This window comes from Cervus elaphus, chromosome 1 (assembly GCF_910594005.1).
Source record: "Cervus elaphus chromosome 1, mCerEla1.1, whole genome shotgun sequence".
Classification (NCBI taxonomy): Eukaryota; Metazoa; Chordata; class Mammalia; order Artiodactyla; family Cervidae; genus Cervus; species Cervus elaphus.
In genome coordinates, this window is record NC_057815.1 from 93524571 (window position 1) to 93549459 (window position 24889).

Genomic DNA, 24889 nt, shown 5'->3' on the forward strand with positions numbered 1-24889 from the left:
GTTTTCAGATGTTATGGGGAAGCAAAAGAACAAAAATGCTTCTTTCCTGTACACAAATGAATATAACAAAGAAAACTTAATGATATGGGAAGAGCCTGAAACTTCATTATTTCCTGCAAATGTTCATATTCCCAAAAGTGATTCTCAAAGTATAAGGAAGATGAAGCGCCTTCTCTCCTTCTTGGATAAAACAACCACTTCCTTTCACTTGTCCTCTTTATAAAGCACCTTTTCTGTCCTCCCTCCTGCCCTTTACCCTCCCTTCTGCACATTCATGTTGCCAAACTCTTATTTCCTCTTCCCTCTCCTTTATGAAGAGCAATGTGAAAGACTCTGAAGGGCAATTGATTGACTGGCTGTTGTTTCCTATTAAGCCAAACATAAGACCCTTCACCTTCTTAACTATTCATGATATTTTAAGAAGTTTTTCAGGGATAGTCTAGGTTTTCACTGATAGTTCCAGCTTTTATAGGAGTTTGAGGATCATCAGTGTAGATACACTAGTGAGGTGGTTTCAGGCACTGATTTCCAGAGTAGCATTTTCTCAGAGAATCTTCTCTAACCGTTAGGTTGTCAAGACAGAAACTGTGATTCTGTAGAGTTCCAGTCCCCTATGGATAAGCTTTTATGACCACCTTCATAAGAACTAAAATAAAATCTAGAAAAAGAATCAATGTGCGCACATACACACACACACACACACACATATTCTGTCAGTCCATTTCTCTCTGAAGAAATATTTGTGCAAGAAACTAAATTATCATGTGAATATTGTCTGATGTTGATAGAATTAAAGTAAGAGTCATCAGAGGTTGTTCAAAATTGTTATGGGTTTTAGTTTCTAATGCAAGCCTCTCAGAATAAGGATACTGTGTATCTCTGTCTTTATATCCTTGTATTTCTCTACTCTTGCTTCTGACAAAAATATGCTATCTCTTCTGTCCATAAAGCAGAACTAAATCTTTAAGGAAATATACACAAGGATTCCTCTATATACACTTATCAACTGAAGTCATGTTTTGCTACACCATAACATTTTCGTGGCATTTTTCACTTCTTCATTCCGTAGTGTATAGATCAGCGGGTTAAGTAAGGGTGTCCCAATTGTATAAAACACAGCCACCATCTTGTCTATTGGAAATGTGGTTGGTGGGCGTATGTATATGAATATACATGGGCCAAAAAATATGACAACCACAATGAAGTGGGAGGTGCATGTAGAAAGGGCTTTTCGCCTTCCTTCTGCACTGTGGTTTCTCAGGGAGTGTAAGATGACAACATAGGAGATAAACAAGATTATGAAACTCACCATACATATGGCCCCACTGTTAGAAACAACAAGCAAATTTATCACAGAAGTGTCCATGCAGGCAAGTTTCAACAAGGGCTGCAAATCACAGAAATAGTGGTCAATCACATTGGGGCCACAGAAGGGCAACCTCAAAACCAGGAAAATCTGTGCTGACGAGTGAATACAAGACCCCACCCAGGCTAGAATCACCAGTACACCACCGAGGTGCCGGCTCATGATGGCTGTATATCGCAAGGGTTTGCAGATCGCTATGTAGCGATCAAAGGCCATGAGGATGAGCACAAAGATCTCCATGCATCCAAAGAAATGGGCTGCAAAGACCTGGGTCATGCACTCATTGTAGGAAATGGTTTTCTCCTGAGAAAGGACATCCACAATTAACCTGGGGGCTGTGGTTGTAGAGAAGCACGCATCAGCAAAGGACAGATAGAACAGGAAGAAATACATGGGACTCCCAAGTGTCCTGCTTGTCTTAATAGTCACTACAATAAGAAAGTTCCCTAACAGTGTTGCAAGGTATAGGATCAAGAAGACTCCAAATATCACTTTCTGCTTTTCCGCATCCTGTGTCAAGCCAAAGAGAATGAATTCAGTCACACTCTTATTCACTGACATGGTAATGACTGTAGACAAGATCTAGGTGACAAAGGTTTAATCTGCAGAAAGAAGAAAAGAACAGACATCTCAGGAAGATAAGTGGACTGAATTCTGAAGTTTTAGTTTCTGCTGCATGCTCTGTTTTTTCCAAATGCTTTTAATCTGATCTGAATCTCTGGAAATCTGCACATGTCCTAATCTCTCCCAGATCTATCTATGATTCAGAAGTTAGCAGCCTTGGATCAAAGTTTTTGCATTTTGAGAATACAGAATGAATGGCCTTTAAAATTTTTTATTCCAACCAAGATCACGAACTCCAGAACTAGTACTTTCCTTGGACAAATGACTTCAACACTTTGAAATTTAGCTTTCAGACAAGAAATGGGGTGCAAAGACTTGCCATATCTTATTCTGAGTTTTCCTGAAAATTTAAAGCCGATTTTGTATCCACATAGACATCAATATACACAGGTATATTCCAGGCAATATATATCTTTTCTATGTTCTTTAAAATCTAAATAGCACTATTTCAATATTAAGTGCTAACACTATTAGAGGCCCTGCTGAAGAAACCATCCTTAATTTGGTTCATTTTTGTGTCTATTATACCTGACTCCACTGGAGTCTTGGTTGAAGTATGCTTTGACAATTTTTACCTATGCTTCTTGTGTTCAAGATGTCAGCTTCACTGATGGTCATAATATAACAAATGCATGGATAATACACTAAGGTTTCTATAATTTGGGAAACTACTGTTTACCCTCTCGACTATACTCCTGAACTTACCCCATTAAAGTGCTAAGCCTTTCTGCCTATGGATTTGACTTGTTAAATTTCCAATATGTGTATAATCTAATCTATGATCTTACTTACACATGTCTCTCTTTACTCTAAATTTTCCACAGTATTTTGCTAAAAATATTGTTTGAAAAAAATCCTGCAATTCCAATATACAGTAATACAATTTTTCTATTCCAGATATTTGTTAATATCATATATAGTTTGAATGAAGTCATCATTGTAGTTTCTGACTTTCACTTAGAATTATTATAACAATTTTCACATTAATATGTGAAATTTCACAATAATTTCCATAGTTTAATTATTGACTTAATGATATAATGGTATATAAAGCTTTAGAATATTGCAGAAAAATCAATGCACATACAAGCAAAGTAAAGAAAGCTTATTGTATTATCTCACTTGGTTAGCAAAAATGTATTTTTATTACATGCATATTAAATTATATTACAAGCCACATTTTATTTTTTACTACATCTTTATGAAAACATATGGTCCTGAGTATCTTTTATCTTTTGTTGTCTTATATTTTGTAATTTTGGTATTTTATTTACAATCAATATTAATCTAGCAAAATGATATTTCTTAGTAAAGAATACAGTTGCTGGAGTCAGTTTGTCTGGGTTCAAATCCCAGATTCACTATTTACTATTTGCTAGTAAACTAGTTACTAGTTTAGTAGAGGTAATTATGGTTACTATGCAGTTAAAATGAAGAAGTATGTGGCTCATAGTAAGCGAGAACTACATAAGTCTCAGTCTCTGCTACTTACTAGTTTACTAGACATAATTATGGTTACTATGCAGTTAAAATGAAGAAGGATGTGGCTCATAGTAAGCGAGAACTCTGTAAGCCTCAGTCTCTGCTACTTACTAGTTTACTAGACATAATTATGGTTACTGTGCAGTTAAAATGAAGAAGGATGTGGCTCATAGTAAGCGAGAACTACGTCTCAGCCTCTGCTACTTTTTGCACTTTTATGACTTTGCTTCTTTTCTTCTTCTGTGACCTTGTTCTTTTTTATAAAATACAAGCTGTCAATTTTCCCATTTTAGGGTAGTCTATATTTTGAAAAAACTTTAAAATAGTAATACAGTATCCACTCACCTTCCATAATTCCATAATTATCTTTCACTTTAAATACTGAATTGAAATTGTTTGGAGTTATTGTGAGGAATGTGGAAAACATCCTCCCTGTTCTTAAAAGTTTAATATGAGTTTTAAGGTACTTGGAGATAAGATCACTAATTATGTAAGTCATCATACGATTGGTGTTTTAAGAGTAGAAACCATCTGCAGAGAGAAAAGTACAAATTCCTAAAGAGTACATTGGTCAGTGAAAAATTAAGGATTTTTTAAAGAGATGAACTTTAACTGAAGAAAGTTAGGTTTTAAATCAGGTCTAAGAGGTGAGTTAGCATAGAATCTGAGGCCACACTGCCTAGATTCACACTCCACCTGCTGCCTATGAGGGTGTAATATTTAACAAATTCCTTGATTCTATGCATTTCATTTTCTCCAGCTGTGAAAATATGTGATAAAGCAATCTACCTTTCAAGATTGCTATGAAGGTTGGATAATTCAGGATGTGCAAAACATATGGAAGATTCAGGTATGCGGTACCTTCAAGTGCAGTGGTTACTTCCATTATGATTATGAGTGTTAGCTTTCCAAGACGGATTTTTCATTTTTCAAAGATACCAATTCCAAATTTTTATTTACCTATAAAACAACTGCACAACTGTTTTAAACATTAAGTTCCCTTTCTAAGTAGCTGAAATCATATCAGCACTGTGTATCACACCAGTTTTCTCATGGTGACCAGAAGTTAGGAATGATGCTTTCAGAAATTTTAATATGTACTTAAATATAAATAAACAAAAGTACACAACACATTCAGTAATATGGGCCCATGATAAGAGAAAAGTAGAAGGAACATGGGCCCTTGGACGTGAAAAAGTCTAGAATCCAGAGACAAAATTCAGAGGAGTGAGGGTTTTGGAAGGAGGGAGGAAAGCAATATTTTAATGGACATGATACTGCTGCTGCTAAGTCACTTCAGTCGTTCAGTCGTGTCCGACTCTGTGCGACCCCATAGATGGCAGCCCACCAGGCTCTCCCGTCCCTGGGATTCTCCAGGCAAGAACACTGGAGTGGGCTGCTGTTCCCTTCTCCAATACTTGAAAGTGAAAAGTGAAAGTGAAGTCGCTCAGTTGTGTCCAACTCTTCATGACCCCATGAACTGTAACCTACTAGGTTCCTCCGTCCATGGGATTTTCCAGGCAAGAGTACTGGAGTGGGTTGCCATTGCCTTCTCCAAATGGACATGATAAGGCAAATGCTTTATCAAGCAAATAAAAAGAAAATCAAACCAAAACTTCTAGTTTAGTTGGATTATTCTGATGCTGGGAAATACTGAAGGCAAAAAGAGAAGAGGGTGGCAGAGAACAAGATGGTTAGAGAGCGTCACCGACTTAATGGATGTGAATTTGAACAAAGTCCAGGAGGTCATGGAGGGAAGAGACGCCTGATATGCTGAAGTCCATGGAGTGGCAGAGAGTCAGACATGACATAGCGCCTGAACAACAGCAAAGTCATAGTAGAAAAGCTTCGAAAACTAGGTTTTCTACCTAGCCAGAGGCCATGAAAACAAGAGTGTATTGTTTGAGTATGTTTTTTTAGGAATATATAAAATGTAGAGGACTAAAAAGATGTAAACAGCTTTTATTATGATTTATTCATTACCTAAGAACAGAAATAACTAAGCTGTTTAATAAAATTGTCATTAAAAAAAAATCCAATTGGAATTTAAGCTCATCTGCAATGAAATATCTACCTTCTTGAAGATATGCAGCCTCCAGGGGAGATATGTCTTTCTATTCCCTATACTAAGAAACTAAGTGGGAGGCATACAAGTTGATCCACTGTGGTCCCAACGAAATAAAGCCTGGACCCTCAGTGACCCTAGATATGATTCGTTGGTGACTTTGGATTTCTTACTTCCTTCCCTGGAGAAGGGAATAGCTACCCACTCCAGTATTCTGGCCTGGAGACTTCCATGGGCTGTATAGTCCATGGGTTGCAAAGAGTCGGACATGACTGAGCGACTTGCACTTCTTAGAGAGGGATCTTAAATGCTCCTTTTTGATTAGTCTCATGCAAAACAACAAAATTAAATATATCTTTTTTATATTTATAGGATCATGTGCTGTCATTGTTATCATTTTTAAGGCTTTATTTTTTTATAGCAGTTTTAGGTTCACAATAAAATTAAGAGAAACGTTCAGAGATTTCCCATACAGTCCCTGCCCCAACACATATATAACCTCCACCCCATTATCGACTATCCCACCAGAGTGGTGCGTTTGTTATACTGCTGAAGCTACACGGACACATTGCAATCACCTGAAGTCCATGATTTACCACAGGGCTCACTCTTGGCGGTGTACATTCTATGGATTTGAATAAATGTGCGATGATGTGTATCTATTACTATAATATTATAGAGAATATGTTCACTGCCCTAAAACGTGATCATTTTTATATTTCTAAAACATGGAACATAGTAAGTCTTTTCACAGAGTACTTAATTTTCATTCAATTCTAAATAAAATGTCTCACACAAAAATTTAGTGGATGAAAAGTAACACTTTGAGTGAGAGCTCTCTGTGTGTTTTGATTGTAAGAATTATTAGCTCCTACATACCATAAAGTCGGGCTGATATTTCATAAACATCAGTTTAACAAATGGTCGTCTAGTGGTTAAGACTCCATGCATCTGGTGCAGGAGGCACAGGTTCAATCCCTGGTCAGGGAACTAAGATCCTGCATGCCATTAGACAAGGCCAAAGGAAAAAAGAAAGAAAAGGGAAAGTGAACATTTTAAGAGACATGACACCTCATAAATGCAGTAAAGTGATTACTATGGTTTTCAAGAACAATGACTGAAATACTCACTGTGGCTCTCAGAGTCCTCTAACTCAGTGCTTCTGCTTCTGCATGCAGCAGCCCAGCCTGGCTCTGTCAAATCACATGCTTGCTAATGGCTATCCATTTTAAAGGGCATGTTTGTGTGTGTGTGTGTGTGTGTGTGTGTATTTACTGAATTATGCAATCCTTTCAGATTTGCTTTAATATTTTTTGTTCATTTGATTTTACCATCTCATAAGGCAAGTTCATGTGTTATTTTTTTTTTAATTTTTATTGGAGCAGAGTTGGTTTACAAAGTTATATTATTTTCTGCTATATGAGAAAACCATAATTCCAAAAGATATATGCACCCCAATATGTATTGCGGCACTTTTTACCATAGTCAGGACACAGAAGCAACCTCCATCGACAGAGGAATGGATAAATAAGATGTGACACATATACACAATGGAATATTACTCAGCCATAAAAGGATCAAAACTGTGCCATTTGCAGAGATGTGGATGGGCCTAGAGACGGTCATACAGAGGAACGTTCATACTATTCTATTTTTTTTTTCTTCAAGTTAAGCTGGGAGGCAGGATTTAGCAAAGAATAGTCAGAGAGGAACCTGGACTGGAACGGAAGCATTTGTGCTCCATGGCAATTCTTGCTAACACTCTGCTCCACACAGTTACATAAAATATCAGTCTCCAGACATCCAGGAGGAGCCAGCATAAAGCCAGAAAATCCTAAGCAGGTAAAGAAGTAAACCTCTGACATGTTCAGTGCATGTCCTGACTAGTAAATGAGTGCAAACTTCCAGATGGGTCAAACAAAGAGATCAGCATTTTAGATGTATATCTGAAAAATAATAGTAAGGATTAAGGGATAGAGAGATTAGAGAATGGTGGGAGAAACCAGAGCAAAAGGGGAAAATTTGATTGTGGGAAAGAGCCAGAAAAAGAAGAAGAATCAGGGGATGAAACAGGGCAAATCTCACTAGACAAGGGTGAGCAAAGATCCATGTTAGGGATAAAAAGTAGTTTATCTCAGGGTTTCACTAGAGAGTTGAGAGTTGATCTTTCTCTTCTCCAGTCCTCATATTATCCCTTACTCCAATCCCAGAAGAAGAATGCAATTTGGGGCTGTAAGTAGGGGTGATGGTGTGTCCTGGATAGAAAATGTTAGTGTAATAATTAGGACAACAAGTATCACAACATCACCTGTATCAGTGCATACCCACTGCACATCATTCATCCGCACCCTTGTCCTTCTCCTACCCCTATGCTTTGTAAATGAGAAACGTGTAGGCATAGAATACTGTGCCTCTGCTCCCTTCAGTATCTCCCCTTTTTGGATAAGAATTGGGCCTGAGCCAGTGTTGCATTAGCAGAGACCAACGAAAGAAGAGGCTCCCCCAAATATCAGAGCCCTGTCATCTCCAAGAGAAATGTGTTTCCTGAACTTGAGGTTTCTCAGGAGACAGAACTGGGTAGAGGCAGCTGACCTAAAACCCAGTCTTGAATGGGAGGCAAGAAAAAGGAAATTGTTCAGTTGGGCTTGAAAACTTACCTTTTTTCTTTGTGGAAATAAAAAAAAAAAGGATAGAGCTATGAGCTCTTGCTCCTTCAATTCTGATTTACTATGAAGATGAATCATGCTCAGTATTTGCAACACGTACATTGTACTCCAAATAGATCCACTCTGCTTTCCATCCCAGGACCTATGGGGAGAGAAGATACTCCATAGATACCAACCCTTCCTAGAAGGCCTGGGTTAGACTCTTCAGAAGGGTCTGTAATACTGGCAGAAAGTTGCTTACTCTGCTCTTATAAATTTCTAGAATAAATAGGAAATATTCCCACTAGTCTGTGATAAAACTATCTCTAAATAGCCAGATCCAATAACCCCAAATCATTCCCTGGCAGAGCATGTAAATTAAATATTTCCTCTTCCTCCAACAGATATTTATAGGGACTTAATGAAAAGTTCTTTGCCGAGGCTTTGAAGGTAAAATGTCATCACCCTTCCCACCCAACCCTGAAAGACTTGCTAAATGAGCTATTTAGTTCAGTTAATCCAGAATCACAGCAAACCATGAGGCTAATTAATCCCAGACAAGATTGTCAAATGGGAGATTCTGCCCAGAGAGCCCTCCTCTCCTCCTACTCTGTCCTAATGATGGGACACCTTCCATTTCAGTTGCCAAGAGCTCCACTCATGTACCTACTCCAAGGGAAAAAACACACTTTCAAAGTCACATGGAGGTATAGACTGCAAAAAGTTACCAAAGACTCTGTCTTTTAAGTCAAATGTTTCCCAATGACAGAAGCAGCTCTGAGTGTAGGTAAAGGTTCAGATAGATCTGATCTAATAGAATTCTAGCTTCATGACTTATGTTTCTGTGGCTTTAAGCAAGTTTCTTAACTTCTCCTAGTTTCATATTTTAGAAACTGTAACTGTTAGATATATTAATTATTATATAAATCCTGATGATACCAGTGAAACATACCTAATGACGATGAAAACTACTAATTTAAATTTCTATAACCCCTATAGCATTTTGAAATCAGTCACTAGATAAAGGAAGGGAGAAGAGAAAAATGGAAAGAAAAATGTTTTTACATACTTTTATATTTAAATGAACTTCTTAAAGTATGATTTACATATGATAGACTGCACCATTTTACACATATAGTAAATAAGTTATGACAAATATATACACTCATGTAAATGCCACCACATGACAGGAGAATATTAATTTTGTTCTTCTAGTCAAAGGACCAGATTACGGCTTTCTGTGTGTCTTCTCTTCATAATTATATTCTTTATTTTTCCTTCTGCTCTTCATTATTCGGTATTATAACATGGCTCCTTCTGAAGTAACATAGACAGTCCATTCCATGCCACTCTCTAGCCTCTGGTGGTTTACATATGTTTCCACAATTATTTATTTATTAGCTCAACAGGTACTTGACCATTTCCACCATGCCAGGTGCTAGTCTAGGCACTGAAGGTGTAATATTATTTTTAAGACACAAATTCCTACCATCATAACCAGCAAATAAAATGAATAAACTGTATGACAGGTTAGAGAATGATAAGTGCTAAGGAGAAAAATTAAGCAGAGACGGAGGAATAGGAGATATGGAAGGTTACTGGGTGGTTGTTGCAATTTTATGAAGTAGTCTGAAAAGTCATTGAGAGGATGCATTTTAATAATAAATCAAAAGTACTGAGGGGATAAGCTATGAATATATCCAGAGGAAGAATAATTGAGATACAGAAAACAGGCTTGCAAAGATCCTTAGAAATGATCACAGCAAGAAGACCAGTTACTATCTTTAACCATAAAAAGTTGTTAACAGAAGAGAATATAATCAGATCTTCCACACTTTGATTGTCAGAGTCTGAAGGTCCATGAGTGCTGAGATTCCCAAAGAGACACGCTCATGTGAAACATCTCAAAGTGGCATCATATGAGTTCATCTGCCACAGTTTACAGTCCACTTTTCAGATCTATAGGGAAATCAGTCAGTGCAGTCGCTCAGTCATGTCCGACTCTTTGTGACCCCATGGATTGCAGCATGCCAGTCTTCCTGTCCATAACCAACTCACAGAGCTTGCTCAAACTCATGTCCATTGAGCCAGTGATGCCACCCAACCATCTCATCCTTTGTTGTCCCTTCTTCTCCTGCCTTCAATCTTTCCCAGCATCAGGGTCTTTTCCAATGAGTCAGTTCTTCACATCAGGTGTCCCAAGTATTGGAGTTTCAACTATAGCAAAATAGTCTTGATTATATTTATTCTCAGAGATAGACTCAATGTCTGTTTCCTTGTGGGCTGGCTCCTACTGTTGATACTCATTAGTGAACAGTACTCAAACAAGAATGCAAATTTAGTGAGATGCATGAAAAATATGAGCTTCCCAGGTGGCACAGAATCTGCCTGCCAATGCAGGAGATGCAAGAAATGCAGGTTTCATCACTGGGTCAGGAGCATCTCCTAAATAAGGAACTAGCAACTCATTCCAATATTCTTGCCTGGAGAATCACAAGGACAGAAGACCCTGGCAGGGTACAGTCCGTGGGGTCTCAAAACAGTCAGATATGACTGAGAGACTGAGCACACACACACACATTATGACATTATTTCTATTTTATTTGTCAATTATTGCCTTTTTCATATGTATGATCTCATCTGTGAGATCTTAGTTTTTATAATATAACTCTAACAGCTTTATAAAATGGTCATCCATTCAGAAGTAACCAAAGATTAGGAAAGTGTCCATGAACTTAAACTACAAAAACAGATATGTATAAAAAGCTAAGAAATATGAAAATAATAATCAACATGATGAACAAAACATATTAATGTATATACAGAGAAATTATGTATCAATACAGTGAATATCTTTGTTATAACTAGAATTACCTGATTTGAATAGGAAGTGATACATTATTTCCCTATACATATGCAGGCAAAGAAAGAGCTAATTTTTCAGAGTATTACAAAGGGGAGACAAGCCACAAATAGAGAGGCTTGACTGGCTGATACTTATGCTTCTCGGGGAGCATAGGTTTCCAGGAGTGATGTTATGCTATTGACTCTTGAGCCAGAAAGTATATGATACAGACATAGTACTCCCAGACCTGATTTACCAACAAAATGGATGATAGAAATCAGGGGCAAATATTAAACTTGGATAAGAAAAAAACATAATAGTGTACAAAACCAGAAGTTAAACCTACAGAGAGAGCAGGATGTGGTTCACAAGCAGAAACATCAAAGCAGACAGCAGACATGAGGAATGGGCTTGTGCCCCCACAAAGATGATGGAACTTCATGTTGTCTCTCTGGGACATTGGTTAAAATAATACAGATTTTGCCAGGTGCTCATTCTGCCTATTCCCCTAAATGCCCCACTGAAACACATTTATACTGTCCACAATAGAATGAGAACATTTTCTCTTTTCCATCAGTCCAATTATACTTAAACTCTGACAGAATTAGCAGTTGGCTTCTTCTGCTCTTTGTCATCTCGAGTCAGACTTTGTTGCACCATAACTTTCTCATGGCCTGTTTGACTTCTTCATTCCTCAGAGTGTAAATCAGAGGGCTGAGTAAAGGTGTCAAAATAGTGTAAAATACAGCCACCATCTTGTCCACTGGAAATACAGTTAGAAGGCAAGCATATATGTATATACATGGTACAAAGAATAAGACAATAATGTGGGAGGTACATGTGGAAAGGGCTTTCCTCCTTCCTTCTGTGCTACAGTTACTCAGAGAATGTAGAATGAAAACATAGGAGATTAGCAGCATATGAAACTCACCATGCACATGGCCCCACTGTTAAACACTATGAGTAGGTTGATGACATAAGTATCCACACAGGCAAGTTTCAACAAAGGTTGCATATCACAGAAATAGTGATCAATGACATTGGGGCCACAGAAGGGTAATCTCAAAACCAAGAGAACCTGTGCTGAAGAATGGATACAAGACCCCATCCAGACCAGTCTCACCAGTGGCCACAGACATGCTGGCTCATGATGGTTGTGAACTACAGGGGCTTACAAATGGCCACATAGCGATCAAAGGACATGAGGACAAGTACCAAGATTCCCATGCACCCAAAGAAGTGAAATGCAAACATCTGGGTCATGCACTCATTGTAGGAGATGGCTTTCTTCTCAGATACAGAATCTACAATTAGCCTAGGGGCAGTGGTTGTTGAAAGACAGGCATCAGCAAAGGATAAGTAGAAAAGGAAGAAGTACATGGGGCTCTGAAGTGTCTGGCCACATCGTGCGGTCATCACAATTAGGAAGCTTGCCAACAGAGTCCCAAGGTATAGAAATAAGAAGGTAACAGGTACTACTTTCTCCTTCAGTAGATCCTGTGTTAACCCAAGCAGAATGAACTCCTTCACACTGCTGTTCTCCTCCATGGTTATGGTGAACATAGAACAGACACAGCTGAAAAGTGGTTCATCTGCAAAAAAAGAGTTGGAGAAATGATGACTTGGCAATGGCAGTTTATTTGCATCCAGAATTGCAACTTTTAGAGTTCTAATTTCATCAAACGTATAATTTAGTGTTTCTCAAAGTTTTCATAGACTATACCCACTCAGGATTTTTTTTTTTCTAATGTTGACATGCTTTAAACATTGGCATTGATTCAAGGTCTTCTTATTGGTTGCCAAGATTTTTTTGTGGGGGAAAAAGCCCTCAAGTGATTGAGGGCACTCTGCCATGGTCTGAGAACTAGTGAATTTGCTTTATGATCTTGATAAAATCATTTTAATGTCTTGAGGCTCTTTCTTTATACGATAGAGACTCTAACAGATACATTATTAAGCATATGCATATGATACATATATGTGCATATAACATATATGCACATCAATTACTGATAATAATATCCTTATATAATTTAGAAATAATACATTTGGAGATTCTCTCCTGAGTGAATACATTTGTTTATTTGAACAACAGCTTGTACCCATTGTTCCTGATCTCTTCAGTATCTCTGTTGGGTTATACTTAAGAAAAAAACTTATTTTTCCATCTTTAGGTTCATTGCAGCTATAACTTTACCTTCATTGCTGGTTAGGGTACATGAGATATTTGAACAAATCATTTAGGCTAGCAACAATTTTGAAATTGCTATACATTTGATATAAACCATTACATACATTAGATGCATGCTAATAAATTTCAAATTCTGTGGCTCCAACCTGTTATTTCACTTCCTATTTTTCTGTAACCTGTGTACTATCCTCCTTCATATCTGATTCTCCTACCACTGTCATCTAGAAGATTGCATTCTTTCCATTTTTATCACTTTAATGTAAGTTTAAAAATGTATTTCAGAAATTCAACATAAAAATACATCTCCTTGCTCTCCTTTACTTTTCCTTATATGCATATATCTATATAATTTCAATCATGTTATTATATTTTCTGATTTTCCTGTTTTAATTTAAAAGCCTTTGCTATGTAGTTAAGCTGTATTTGTAGTGTAATTATCTACTTAGCAGTTATAAACAAACATGGTGTCAGTCACTCAGTCATGCTTGACTCTTTGTGGCACCGTGGACTCCACCAGGCTCCTCTGTCCACAGTGTTCTCCAGGCAAGAATACTGGCCTGTGTTACCATTCCTTCCTCCAGGGCATCTTCCCAACCCAGACATCAGCCCAGGCAGGCCTCCTTCATTGCAGACAGATTCTTTACCAGCTAAGCCACCAGGCGGGCCCAAAATTAACATATCAAAATCTTACAAATCTTGAAATATAAATTCTACCATTTATTTGTTTTTCCAAATTTTCATCTTAATTAAAATATTTTTAATAAACTCTTCTCATATAGCTTGTGCTTATTTTAATAGTTTCATCAAATATATGCCCAGGAGATTCATAATATAAATATCACTATTTTAAGTCAATGTCCAACTCTTATAATCACATGGACTGTAGCCCACCAGGCACCTCTGTCTATGGGATTTTCCAGGTAAGAATACTGGAATGGGTGGCCATTTCCTTCTCCAGGGGATCTTTCTGACCCAGGAATCGAGCCCACATCTCCTGCATTGCAAGCATATTCTACCACTGAGCCACCAGGGAAGCCCATAATTATTGACACTGTTCTCAAATAATCTTTCAATTTGGTTGATTTAATATTTATTAGAAAATTAATTACTGTATGGATACATCTGCATAATAAACTTTCTGGAGCTTTCAGTGCATTACAGGGTGAGAAAAGGGACCTTCAAAAATTCGTACTTAACCAATCTCATGTAGTGTTAGTCACTAGTCCTGCCAGACTCTTTGTGACCCCATGAACCCCACCAGGTTCCTTTGTCCATGGGATTCTCCAGGCAAGAATACTGGAGTGGGCTGCCACTCCCTTCTCCAGGGTATCATTCCGACCCAGGGATCAAACCCAGGTCTCTTGCATTGCAGGCAGATTCTTTACCATCTGAGACACCAGGGGAGCCCGTAAAACAGAAGTAAAAGTTAGTTCCTTACACATTCTGCTGGGTTTTCAGATATATATGTATGTATATACACACAAATGTATGTGTGAAATATTTTATATACAAATTAGATCATTTTCCATTGTTTCTAAAACTATAACAATATGACACAAATTATAAATAAAAATTTAACTTGAGGCACTATTATATTTGCTTAGTTAACATAATTAACATTATGAAATATATATTTTGATTAGCAATACAGTATAACATTTTTGTATATTTTAATTTCTTCTATTTCATTTGCTTTGAATTTTGTATGCTTTGTCTAATTTTTTTTATATCTTTAAGTTTTGAGCTCTTTTTTTCAACATTATGCAATAAACTCTATCAATTTTATACTCCTGTTTCCATTTTAGTCAATCACGCCTTTAAAATTTAATGTCAAATGAAACAAATTTTAACATGAATTTTGATGTACACTTCCTCTTTCTGATTAATCATCAATTCTTTAGTGATTCAATAACACCATCAAGTCAGTCATCAAATGTGTACTGAGAACCTACTCATCATATCTGGAGTCAATTTACAGGGCATGAAAAGATGTCCTCCACCTCCTCACAATGACATTGGAGGGATGCCATTTCTCTATGTAAGATTCTCAATCATTGAAAACTACACAAAACTCTGTGATAAAACCAAGTGAATTTTAACTCCATGTTAGAAAGATACTGGAAAATAAATTGATTGGTCGTTAAAGGTTTAAACATGGGGAATAAGTGAAATTATGGCTTTAATTGAATTAAGCTGCAATTTCCAACAAGGTTCTCTGAAAACTAAATATTCAAAAAGTTTATAAAGGGTTTTCCTAAGTAAGATAAATATATTAATATCAGTAAGTCAAACTGTTTAACTCTAGTAAAGTTACACATCTAAATACAATTAGGTTTTCCTTGCAGTTGAGCTAAAATAATATTAGTTCACTGTGAGAAATTAGAAATATCACAATAATTGCAAACTCTGATTGGGTGTTTCAATTTTCTCTGATGATTATTAAAAAAAGAAAATAAATCAATGATTATTTAATTTTAATACATTAGGTTTCCAGCAGGGGATAAAAACAAAAAAGAGGGAGCCCTTTGCTATGAAAAGAGGAGCAGTTAGGATAGAAGAGTGACTAAATACTTTTAGAAAGGGAACATGCATTACTTCAGGAAAAACAGATGCCCCCTTCATTAAAAACTACACTCTCACTAAATCCAAAAGTTTTAAGAGATAAATTTTGGGTAGGTAACAGACAACCATGAAATCCAGTTCAAGTAATTCTATTTTATTTTAAGTAAGCAAAGAGAAGATTTGGAGACATAAAAACAGGAAAGCATCTTTGACAAGATGTATCCATTAGGTCAAACCAATACTACCTGAGGACTTTATTATTGAATTCAACCATTATCTCCAAACTTCTCTGGATTACCCTGCCTCTTTGATTTAGGAGGGCACCATGGTAACAGAAGGTCTTTTTACTTCCTTGATCCTTAAATTTTCCTTTTACCTACTCAAATGTTAACTAATTCAAATATATTTGGTACCAAAATTCTTCCATTCTTCCTATAGTAAATAAACATCTGCCTCTATCTCCTATGTTCCATATATATATATCTTGTCTTTCAAACAAGTTTTTGCTTGTGTTATTTCATTTGACCTACACTTTTTTTTTTTTTTGCAAGGTAACTGGCCATGTGATTCATCCATTTCTATTTACAAAGCATGACCTGTGATACAGAGTGTTTTAATTAAGGCAGTTAGGCTAGAACTAGAAAGGGATGTTACTAGGTAGCCTCTCTCTCAGCGTTCACCCTACATGTCATATAAAATATCAAGTCCTAATCATCATGTAGATAGCATCTTAGAAAAGAGAAATCATGAGTAATGAGAGAAGGATGACAATTGATATCTTAAATTTCTGTCCTGGCTCCAAAACCAAGTTCATTAAACTGCATGCTGAGGCTGATATCAAAGCAAAAGAAAATAAAGATCTAACTGGATAATAGTGAAGAGGAGGAAAGAAGCAGGCTCATGTAGTCAGAACAGGAGAGAGGAGTGAGCAGGTACCAGGGAAAGAGTCGGGGATGGGATATAGAGAGACATGGAGTGAGGAGGAGAGCAGACATCTTAGAGAAAGTCGTTTAATCTGAACTTTCATCCCACAGTTCAGCTTCTTTCTTCCTGAAAAACCACGCCTTCACTTACCCCAGTTAAAGAGAGATTGTTGCTGTGTGTCATAGCAAGGATTGTCAAGGATCTTGAAAACCCAGGTGTGTAGAAAGTGAAGCCCAAATTCATACTCTGTCCCAGAAACCTCAGCCCTGGCCATAAACTTTGAGCCAGGTGCTCCCCAAGATAGAAACTTCTGCCAAGCTGGCCTTGATTCAGTGTGTTGCAGCCTCTGTGAGCAGAGATGCCATTGAGAGATAGTTCAGCTATGTGCTGAGACCAGGGAAGGCCTAGGAAGCCCGAACCACCATCTTCTTCATTGGTAGAAACACTCCCCAGGAGCTCTATCATTTGTTAGAAGATACACTGAGTATAGATTCCAAGAGATCAGTGTTTAGGGCTCAGATGGTAAAGAATCCGGCTGCAATGCAGGAGACCTAGGTTCAGTACCTGGGTTGGGAAGAACTCCTGGAGGAGGGTATGGCAACCCACTCCAATACTCTTGCCTGGAGAATCCCATGGTCAGAGGATCCTGGTGGTCCCCAGTCCATGGGGTCACCAAGAGTCAGACATGACTGAGAGGCTAAGCACAGCACAGAAGAAAATATTTCAGACAGATGGAGAAACTTACCTCTTTTCTTACAACCAAACAGATGACTTCCAACAGAGTGTATTTTTCATATCTTCAACTCTCATTTACTTAGAAGGTGAATTATGTGATGCTTGAATAAAACACATAAACTATACTTCACTGAGATTTATCATTGCTTTCTATCACAAGTGATGATGGGATGTAAAGAGTTTATGGAGAAGGGAACACTTCATGTAGCCATAATTCACACAGCTCCTTCCTGCAAACACTGGGTTAGACAGAACAGCAAGGTCTGTAGTGGAGCAGAGAGGGTGCTCTGAAAATGGAGTGAATTTCTTAATTCGGTTCTTGGAAACTTAATTGGAGTAAGCTCTTCCTACACTCTGAAATATGTGTGGTTAACTACTCTTATTCATGTTATATGAAAGTTTGAATTGGTTTCTCTGGTGGCTTAGATGGTAAAGCATCTGCCTGCAATGAGGGAGAGCTGGGTTCGATCCCTGGCTTGAAAAGATCCCCTGGAGAAGGAAATGGCAACCCATTCCAGTACCCTTACCTGGAAAATCGCATGGATAGGAGAGCCTGGTAGGCTACAGTCCATGGGGTCACAAAAAAGTTAGACACAACTGAGCGACTTCACTTTCACTTTCAAAGTGTTAATTATAGTTATCATCAATATCAAAGGGCTAATATTAGCAATAATTACCATTCTTTGCCAAATTTGAAATATTAATATGTTTATGTTTTTCTTTCTATTGTTTATTTTTTTAAATAGAGTTGATTTGTAATATTTTGTTATTTTCAGTTGCACAGCAGTGATCTGGATACATTAATCTGGGCAAAAAGTTCATGGTATACATATATAGTTATATGTGTATAAACCTAATCTCTAAGACAATTTTGTCTTCCCTCCAGAAATATTTTCCAAGATATCAAATTAGTAGCAAGAAGTGAGAGTAATTTTTTTCATTCTTTTTTGACTTTTAGATTTTAAGTAAGCATAAAATTCAAGTCTTCTTAATTTTCATTTGAGGATATTGAATTGTCAAATCAGAGTCCATAAGTGATCTAAGAACAAAAACTAAATTACTTCCTGGAACTTATGCTATTTTTTATAATATTACATTACTTTACTCCCTGTCAAACAATGCTCATCCATATAAAATTTTTGTCTGATTTGATCAGAAACTTTGAATTTTTTATTCAACTTTAAATGTTTTATTTTTCATTAGAAACCACCATTACCCTATTCCACACTTTCCTCATGGCACTTTTCACTTCTTTGTTCCTGAAAGTGTAAATCATAGGATTGAACAAGGGAGTTAGGATGGTATAAAATATGGCTACCATTTTGTCAAAGGAGAAAGAATATGGAGGTCGTACATACATAAATATGCATGGGATAAAGAACAAAACAACAACAGCAATGTGAGATCCACAGGTGGAGAGGGCTTTCTGCTGCCCTTCAGAACTATGGGTTCTCAGAGACAGCAGGATGACCACATAGGAGACAAGCAACAAGGAGAAGATTAAGATGCAGAAAAACCCACTGTTGGTAACTACCAAAAGCCCAAAGATGTGAGTGTCAGTGCAGGCAAGCTCCAGCAGTGGGTACAAGTCACACATGAAGTGATTGATGACATGGGGGCCACAAAAGGGCAGCTGGGAAGTGGAAAGAATCTGTATCATGGAATGCAGGAAGCCCCCTGTCCAGGCTACCGCCATCAGAAGGACGCAGAGCCTATGGTTCATGATAGAAGAATAGTGCAAGGGCTTGCAGATGGCCACATAGCGGTCATAGGCCATGGCGCTGAGGACAATCACCTCCACCCCAGCAAAGAAGTGCTCAGCAAAGATCTGGATCATGCAGCCTTTGAAAGAAATGGTTTTCCTCCAAAGGAGAGAGTCCACAATCATCTTTGGGGCAATGACAGAGGAGAAGCAAGCATCCAGGAAGGACAGAAAAGCCAGGAAGAAGTACATGGGGGAGACCCGGAGTGCTGGGCTGCTACTGATGGTCACCACCATTAGCAAGTTGCCCCCGACAGTTGCAGTGTAAATGAACAAAAATACAACAAATATTATTTTCTGCATGGTTGGATTCTGTGAGAGCCCCAGGAGGACAAATTCCGTTACAAAGCTTTGGTTTTGCATAATTTCCAATGAAAAGGTGAAAGCTACCACAGTGAGCATGTGGAATCTACAGAAAGAAAAAAGACAAACGTGTCTCAGACCAGTTTGAGGGGTCCTCAGTCATCAACAAATTGGTGCTTCCACGTGAAAAATTAACTTATGTTCTTGTGCTTGTTTTATCATTGAGAACACAAAGCTAGAAATTTGTTGAAGGTGCCAGGGGGATACCAGGAAGAATTGAAGTACAGATAAATTATTAAATATTTTAAGATAGAGCTTCAATGTAGGAGAAGGATAGGGATCCACCTGTGGGGATAAGAAATAGTTGTTATCTCAACTGCCAGCTCTGGTCATATGTTAATAGTAGTGGTTTCCTGGAGTGAATTGTGAGAAGAGTTCTGAAGCCACATCCATGATCTGAGGAAAGGAAAATTGCAGTTTATTGGTCATGATTGCCATGTGCATGGATGTGAGAAGCAGGGGGCAGGGGGGTGTTGCAAGCTGTCCATGATTAGGTGACTTCCTTATCTACAGATAGAAGGAGAAATAAGACAAAACTGAAGAGGTGCTTGGATCATGGCTATTCCCTTAGTTATTTCTTTAAAATTCTAAACAGAATTGAGAGTTTAAAATCAACTAATTCATTCTTTTAAGAAGAGAATAATCATTGGGAACACACCTTGCTGAAGACTAAAACATAATAAATATCCATGTGTTAAGTTGGTTTTCTCTTCACTCATTATTTAAAAACAAGAATAGAAGCTGACAAAAATAAGTAATACCTACTAATGTGTACTGTTATGATGACTAAGCTAAATAATATAAGGAAGCAGTTGTTCAGAGTTAAGTGGCTAAGAAACACTCCACGTTAGATTTTATTACCCAATTTTACTGGTAGGAAGCCCATGCTTAAAGAGATAGAATTAAAGAAATAACAGATGCTGGCTCTGTATCTTAACCCAGAACCTCTGACTCCAGCATGGAAGTGACTGACTACAGTGAAAGAAGAAGTTTTTTGTTTTTGTTTTTGTTTTTTTCCTATCAAGAGCTTCAGAGCAGGAAGGGCTTCTCTAGAGTCTCCATTCACTGTAGAGATTATAACCTTCTGATTTCTGTGTTAAAGTTTGACTCATGTTTCTTAATGAAGGACACAGAGCCAATGATGTAGAATCAGAAGGTAATGGTCCAATTATTTACAGATACAAATTGACAATAACCACATAGGTAAGGATTAGAAACAGCATGCTGGCTATAGCCAGAGCCTGAGGCTTTATTAATTGATTGCTAAGTATTTATTCAATGTGGTCCAATCAGACCAAGTAATACTCACCAGTGTGTATCTGTTTCAAATGTATATGACTTACTGTAATGTAGGGAGATTCACATATAACCTCCCTACTCATTTCATACAATTATAATGAGGGTCAAATTGGAAAATGTGAAATTGCTGCTTATGATAAAATGCCCTTACTGATTTTAGTGACTTTTCTCCCTCTCAAAAAGCCAGACAGCTTACCCACAGAAAGGCCAACTTTTGGCTTCATTTCTTATAGCAGGACATGTTTGAAGAATGACTGTGTCCTTTGTTGTTGTTTAGTCGCTCGGTCGTGTCTGACTCTTTGTGACCCCAGGGACTGTAGCCTGCCAGGCTCTTTTGTCCATGTGATTTCCCAGACAAGAACCCTGGAGTGGGTTATCATTTCCTTCTCCAGTGGATCTTCCTGATGCAGGGATCAAACCCATGTCTCCTGCATTGGCAGGCAGATTCTTTACCACTAAACCACCAGGGAAGCCTGATTGTGTCCTTCCTTGTACATATGAGAGGTTCATCAGTCAAGGGGCAAGTGAGTATGTGTGTGTGTGCACATATACATACGATCTATGCTTGTTAAATAGGGAAGTAAAAGAACAATTGGGCTTTCTGAAAGAATTAAAAATGAGCTGATTTTTATGAATGACACTGACAGCTAACAAAAATGATTGAAAATATGAATAAAACTAGCACATATGCAGATATACATGCAATATGTCTTTTACTTACTTTAAAACAAATTGTTTCCAGGATACCAGACTTTCCTAAGCAGCCCCTGTGCTCTGAACTCCATATTCAGCTGTGTCATCAAGTAAACGAGAACATGAAACCAACCTTGTAAGATCATTGGATCAGTGAATGACTATATATTAAAAAGTAGAGACTGTTAATATATGTGGAGCCAATGAAATGAAATAAAGACAGTTCCAGAGTCACAGAGACCTAGGTTCAAATTCAAGCTCTTGTGCTAAGTTATACTATGTGATAAGAAAAGTTACTTAAAATTCTCTAGAGTTCAGATTCTCTGTAACTGGGTATTTTAGCAACACCTATTGATAAGGTTCTTGGAAGAATCAGATAAGGCAATACTGATATTGATAAAACCATGAATGCAGTTAGATGCACTGGAGAAAGTTGCCATCAGTGAGAACAACTCCCAGAGCCTTTGACACAGAGCAGAAATGACAGTGCTTTTACTCCTAATGTCTGCTTTCCCATGATCTAGGCTTACAAATGTCTTCACTCATCCTTTTACATGTTCACAAATATAAAATATTTTAATTGGTTGCCACAGTGAAGATATGGTATCATTTAAGTGTGCAACACTTTTAAGTCTTTAATAGCTCCTGAATATAATTGTATAATCTTCAGACCCTCACGTGTGCGTGTGTGGGTGCTAAGTTGCTTCAGCTGTGCCCAACTCTTTCTGACCTTATGGGCCGTAGCCCGCCAGGCCCCTCTTGTCCATGGGATTCTCCAGGCAAGAATGTCGGAGTGGATCGCTGTGCCCTTCTCCGGAGATCTTCCCGACCCAGAGATCAAACCTGCATCTCTTCTGTCTCCTGGACTTGCAGGCAGGTTCCTCACCTTTAGCGTCACCTAGGAAGCCCAGATCCTCAGGAGCCCACTTCTTTTTCAGGTAGTGTCATTGAACAAAGAACATCAAATAATGCAAACAGTGGAGAGAAAGAGCAAGGATCTGTATTAATCTAACAAGTAGTTCTTAGGCTCTGGATGTCCCTAATCTGTGAAGTTTCTAAGAGAAGTACTATTTTAGAATCAAAATGCTCATCAAACATGAACAAATCAAACTGCTCTTTTTTTTTAGTATAAAAGGAATTTCCAAAATTACTGTTAATACTTAGGCAGTGGAGAGGACAGTGTCCTCAGAGTTTATGATCACAAGCTTTATGATTAGAAATCATTTAAAAGGTACTTAAATGTGCTGTGTTGTCCTGGATTGACCCCTAGAACAGAAAAGTGATAGAAGTGGAAAAGTTAGTGAAACATGAATAAAATCTTGTGCTTCTTTAAGAGTAATATAGCAACATTCATTCCACAGTTTTGACAAAAGTGCTACTAGTAATGTTAGATGATAATTATTAGGGGAAAATAACCAAGGAGTAGACAGAAACTCTATAGTATCTTGGCAACTTTTCTATTAATCTAAAATTATTCCAAAATGAAAAGTTAATTAAAATAATATAACAATTGCTCACTTTCCTATATAAAAAAATCTAGAAGCTACAGATTTATAGTCATGTGTCCCTGAAGAAACCACGAAGCTTCTAAGTCCTTTCCCATAAAATAGAGTGACATTTGTTCAAGCTGCTGACCTGTGACTGTCAAATAAGACAGTTACTATGAACGGCTTTTCAATGCATAATTCAACAGGGAGATGTGTAATATTGATATAAACTTTAATTTTAAATAGTGTTTATACATACAAAGTGCACTGAAGAATTGAATCCATCATAAAAATAAAACAGGTTTCTAAGTCAGATTTTTAAATAATGACGTCTTCTAAATTGCAACAAAATACCTCATTCATATTATCTAATCGGGAAATGTTTTAGCAAATATTTTTAGAGGCATAAAAATCACTATATTTCTCATATAAGTAACCCCAACCCTGAAAATTATTCTAAAAGTGAAATGAAGTGATATAAGTTTTATGGAAGATGATATTTCATTTATAAAAAAAATTAGAAATATCCAAAATGTTGAACAAGATGTTTATGTAATTCAGTCTACTATTTATTGATAACAAAATATGCTATGAATGAAATACTAATTAATAATATAAAGACATACTTAGTGAAGAATTTTTGCAGCATGTTATATGAAAAATTATAGCAACCCTACTCATCTATACAGACATCTTAATTTAATTTTTAAAATCAAGAAGAATATGTATGAAGATAGTAGAGACTTTTTATTTTCAACATGCATTTTGAAATAATTACAAGAAAATTAACATTAAAAATAAATTTTAAAGCCCACAACATCATATTATTAATCACCTAAGTATTTGTTCAGGAAAAGATGATGTTTGAGGATAATTTTATTACTTATCCCGTGTAATTAATTTGTACTGGTGGAACAAACATGCTAACATAACATAGAATCTTTCACTAAAAGTATTTACCTGCTGTAAAGAATCCACGGATAGCCAAATCATAGGCCTAGCCCTCCCTATCAGTTTTAACTACATATGTTTCTCTTGGAAACAGCTTGCTCTGTTCACATTTCTGAGAGAATGTCTCAGGGACCTCCCTTTCCTGACAGCCGCATTCTTCAGACGCTGGAGATGCTCAGCAGATCGCTGAGGGCCCTTCGCACCGTGCACTGTGGGCTCCGCGTCGTCTCTCGGATCTGGGGCCCTGGAAATCTTGCCTCCTGCCTCTTACTGTTTTTTCCCATTCATTTTGGCAGCAACGTTATTCTAGCATTGATCATTCTGAAAATAATACAGAAATCCCTGTGTCTAATTTAAAGCTGACATAGCTATTATACAATAGTTTACATAATAGTGTTATAAAATATACTATTCAAAATTATGTGAGAAATTAGGAATAAGGATATCATCATATGCAGTGTTTTCTATTTTAATATTAACTTAATAGATTAAAAACCCATTCTAATTACCTTCCAAGTTAAATTCCTTGAATCCACTGAATTTTTATCCAACACTGCTAGTTGCTTCAACAATAATAGTTTAATTTTTCATCTATCTAAATATATTCTTTTCCTTTACGGCCTGAGAAATGTGTTCTCTTCAGATTTCAGATCTTTTTCTCTCCCCTCAACATTGCTCTGCTGATTGCCCTGAAAGTCTCAGCTTCTATACTCTTACTCTTTGGGGAATTTAGAAAAATAACCTTTCAGTGTTCTTACCTGTGTCCTTCCTGATGGACGCCTGAGCCTTTTTTCCTTCTGTTATCCTAGTGATTTAGTTCATATTAAGAGAGAAAAAAGCCACAACAACTAGCACTAAAGCAGTTAGAAACTTCAGTCATTTAAATATTCTTGAA

General features: G+C 37.2%; 2 protein-coding genes and 1 pseudogene across 2 annotated transcripts; all 3 read right to left on the reverse strand.

Moving 5' to 3' along the window:
* Positions 1–1012: 1012 nt before the first annotated feature.
* Positions 1013–1927, reverse strand: LOC122703023 (olfactory receptor 4C11-like). Its single transcript, XM_043917107.1, has one exon. It carries the CDS (start codon positions 1925–1927, stop codon positions 1013–1015), a length of 915 nt encoding a protein of 304 aa, XP_043773042.1.
* Positions 1928–11668: 9741 nt separating this feature from the next.
* On the reverse strand, positions 11669–12575 carry LOC122676168 (annotated as a pseudogene).
* A 6053-nt stretch (positions 12576–18628) lies between these two features.
* LOC122676316 (olfactory receptor 4C15-like) lies at positions 18629–19567 on the reverse strand. The gene has a single exon (XM_043875538.1). It carries the CDS (start codon positions 19562–19564, stop codon positions 18629–18631), a length of 936 nt encoding a protein of 311 aa, XP_043731473.1. The 5' UTR covers positions 19565–19567.
* Between the last annotated feature and the right edge of the window lie 5322 nt (positions 19568–24889).

What these genes read in the sequence shown, in the direction of transcription:
- LOC122703023 (XM_043917107.1), bottom strand. Translation starts at nt 1,927, where the DNA reads ATGTCAGTGAATAAGAGTGTGACTGAATTCATTCTCTTTGGCTTGACA.
- LOC122676316 (XM_043875538.1), bottom strand. Translation starts at nt 19,564, where the DNA reads ATGCAAAACCAAAGCTTTGTAACGGAATTTGTCCTCCTGGGGCTCTCA.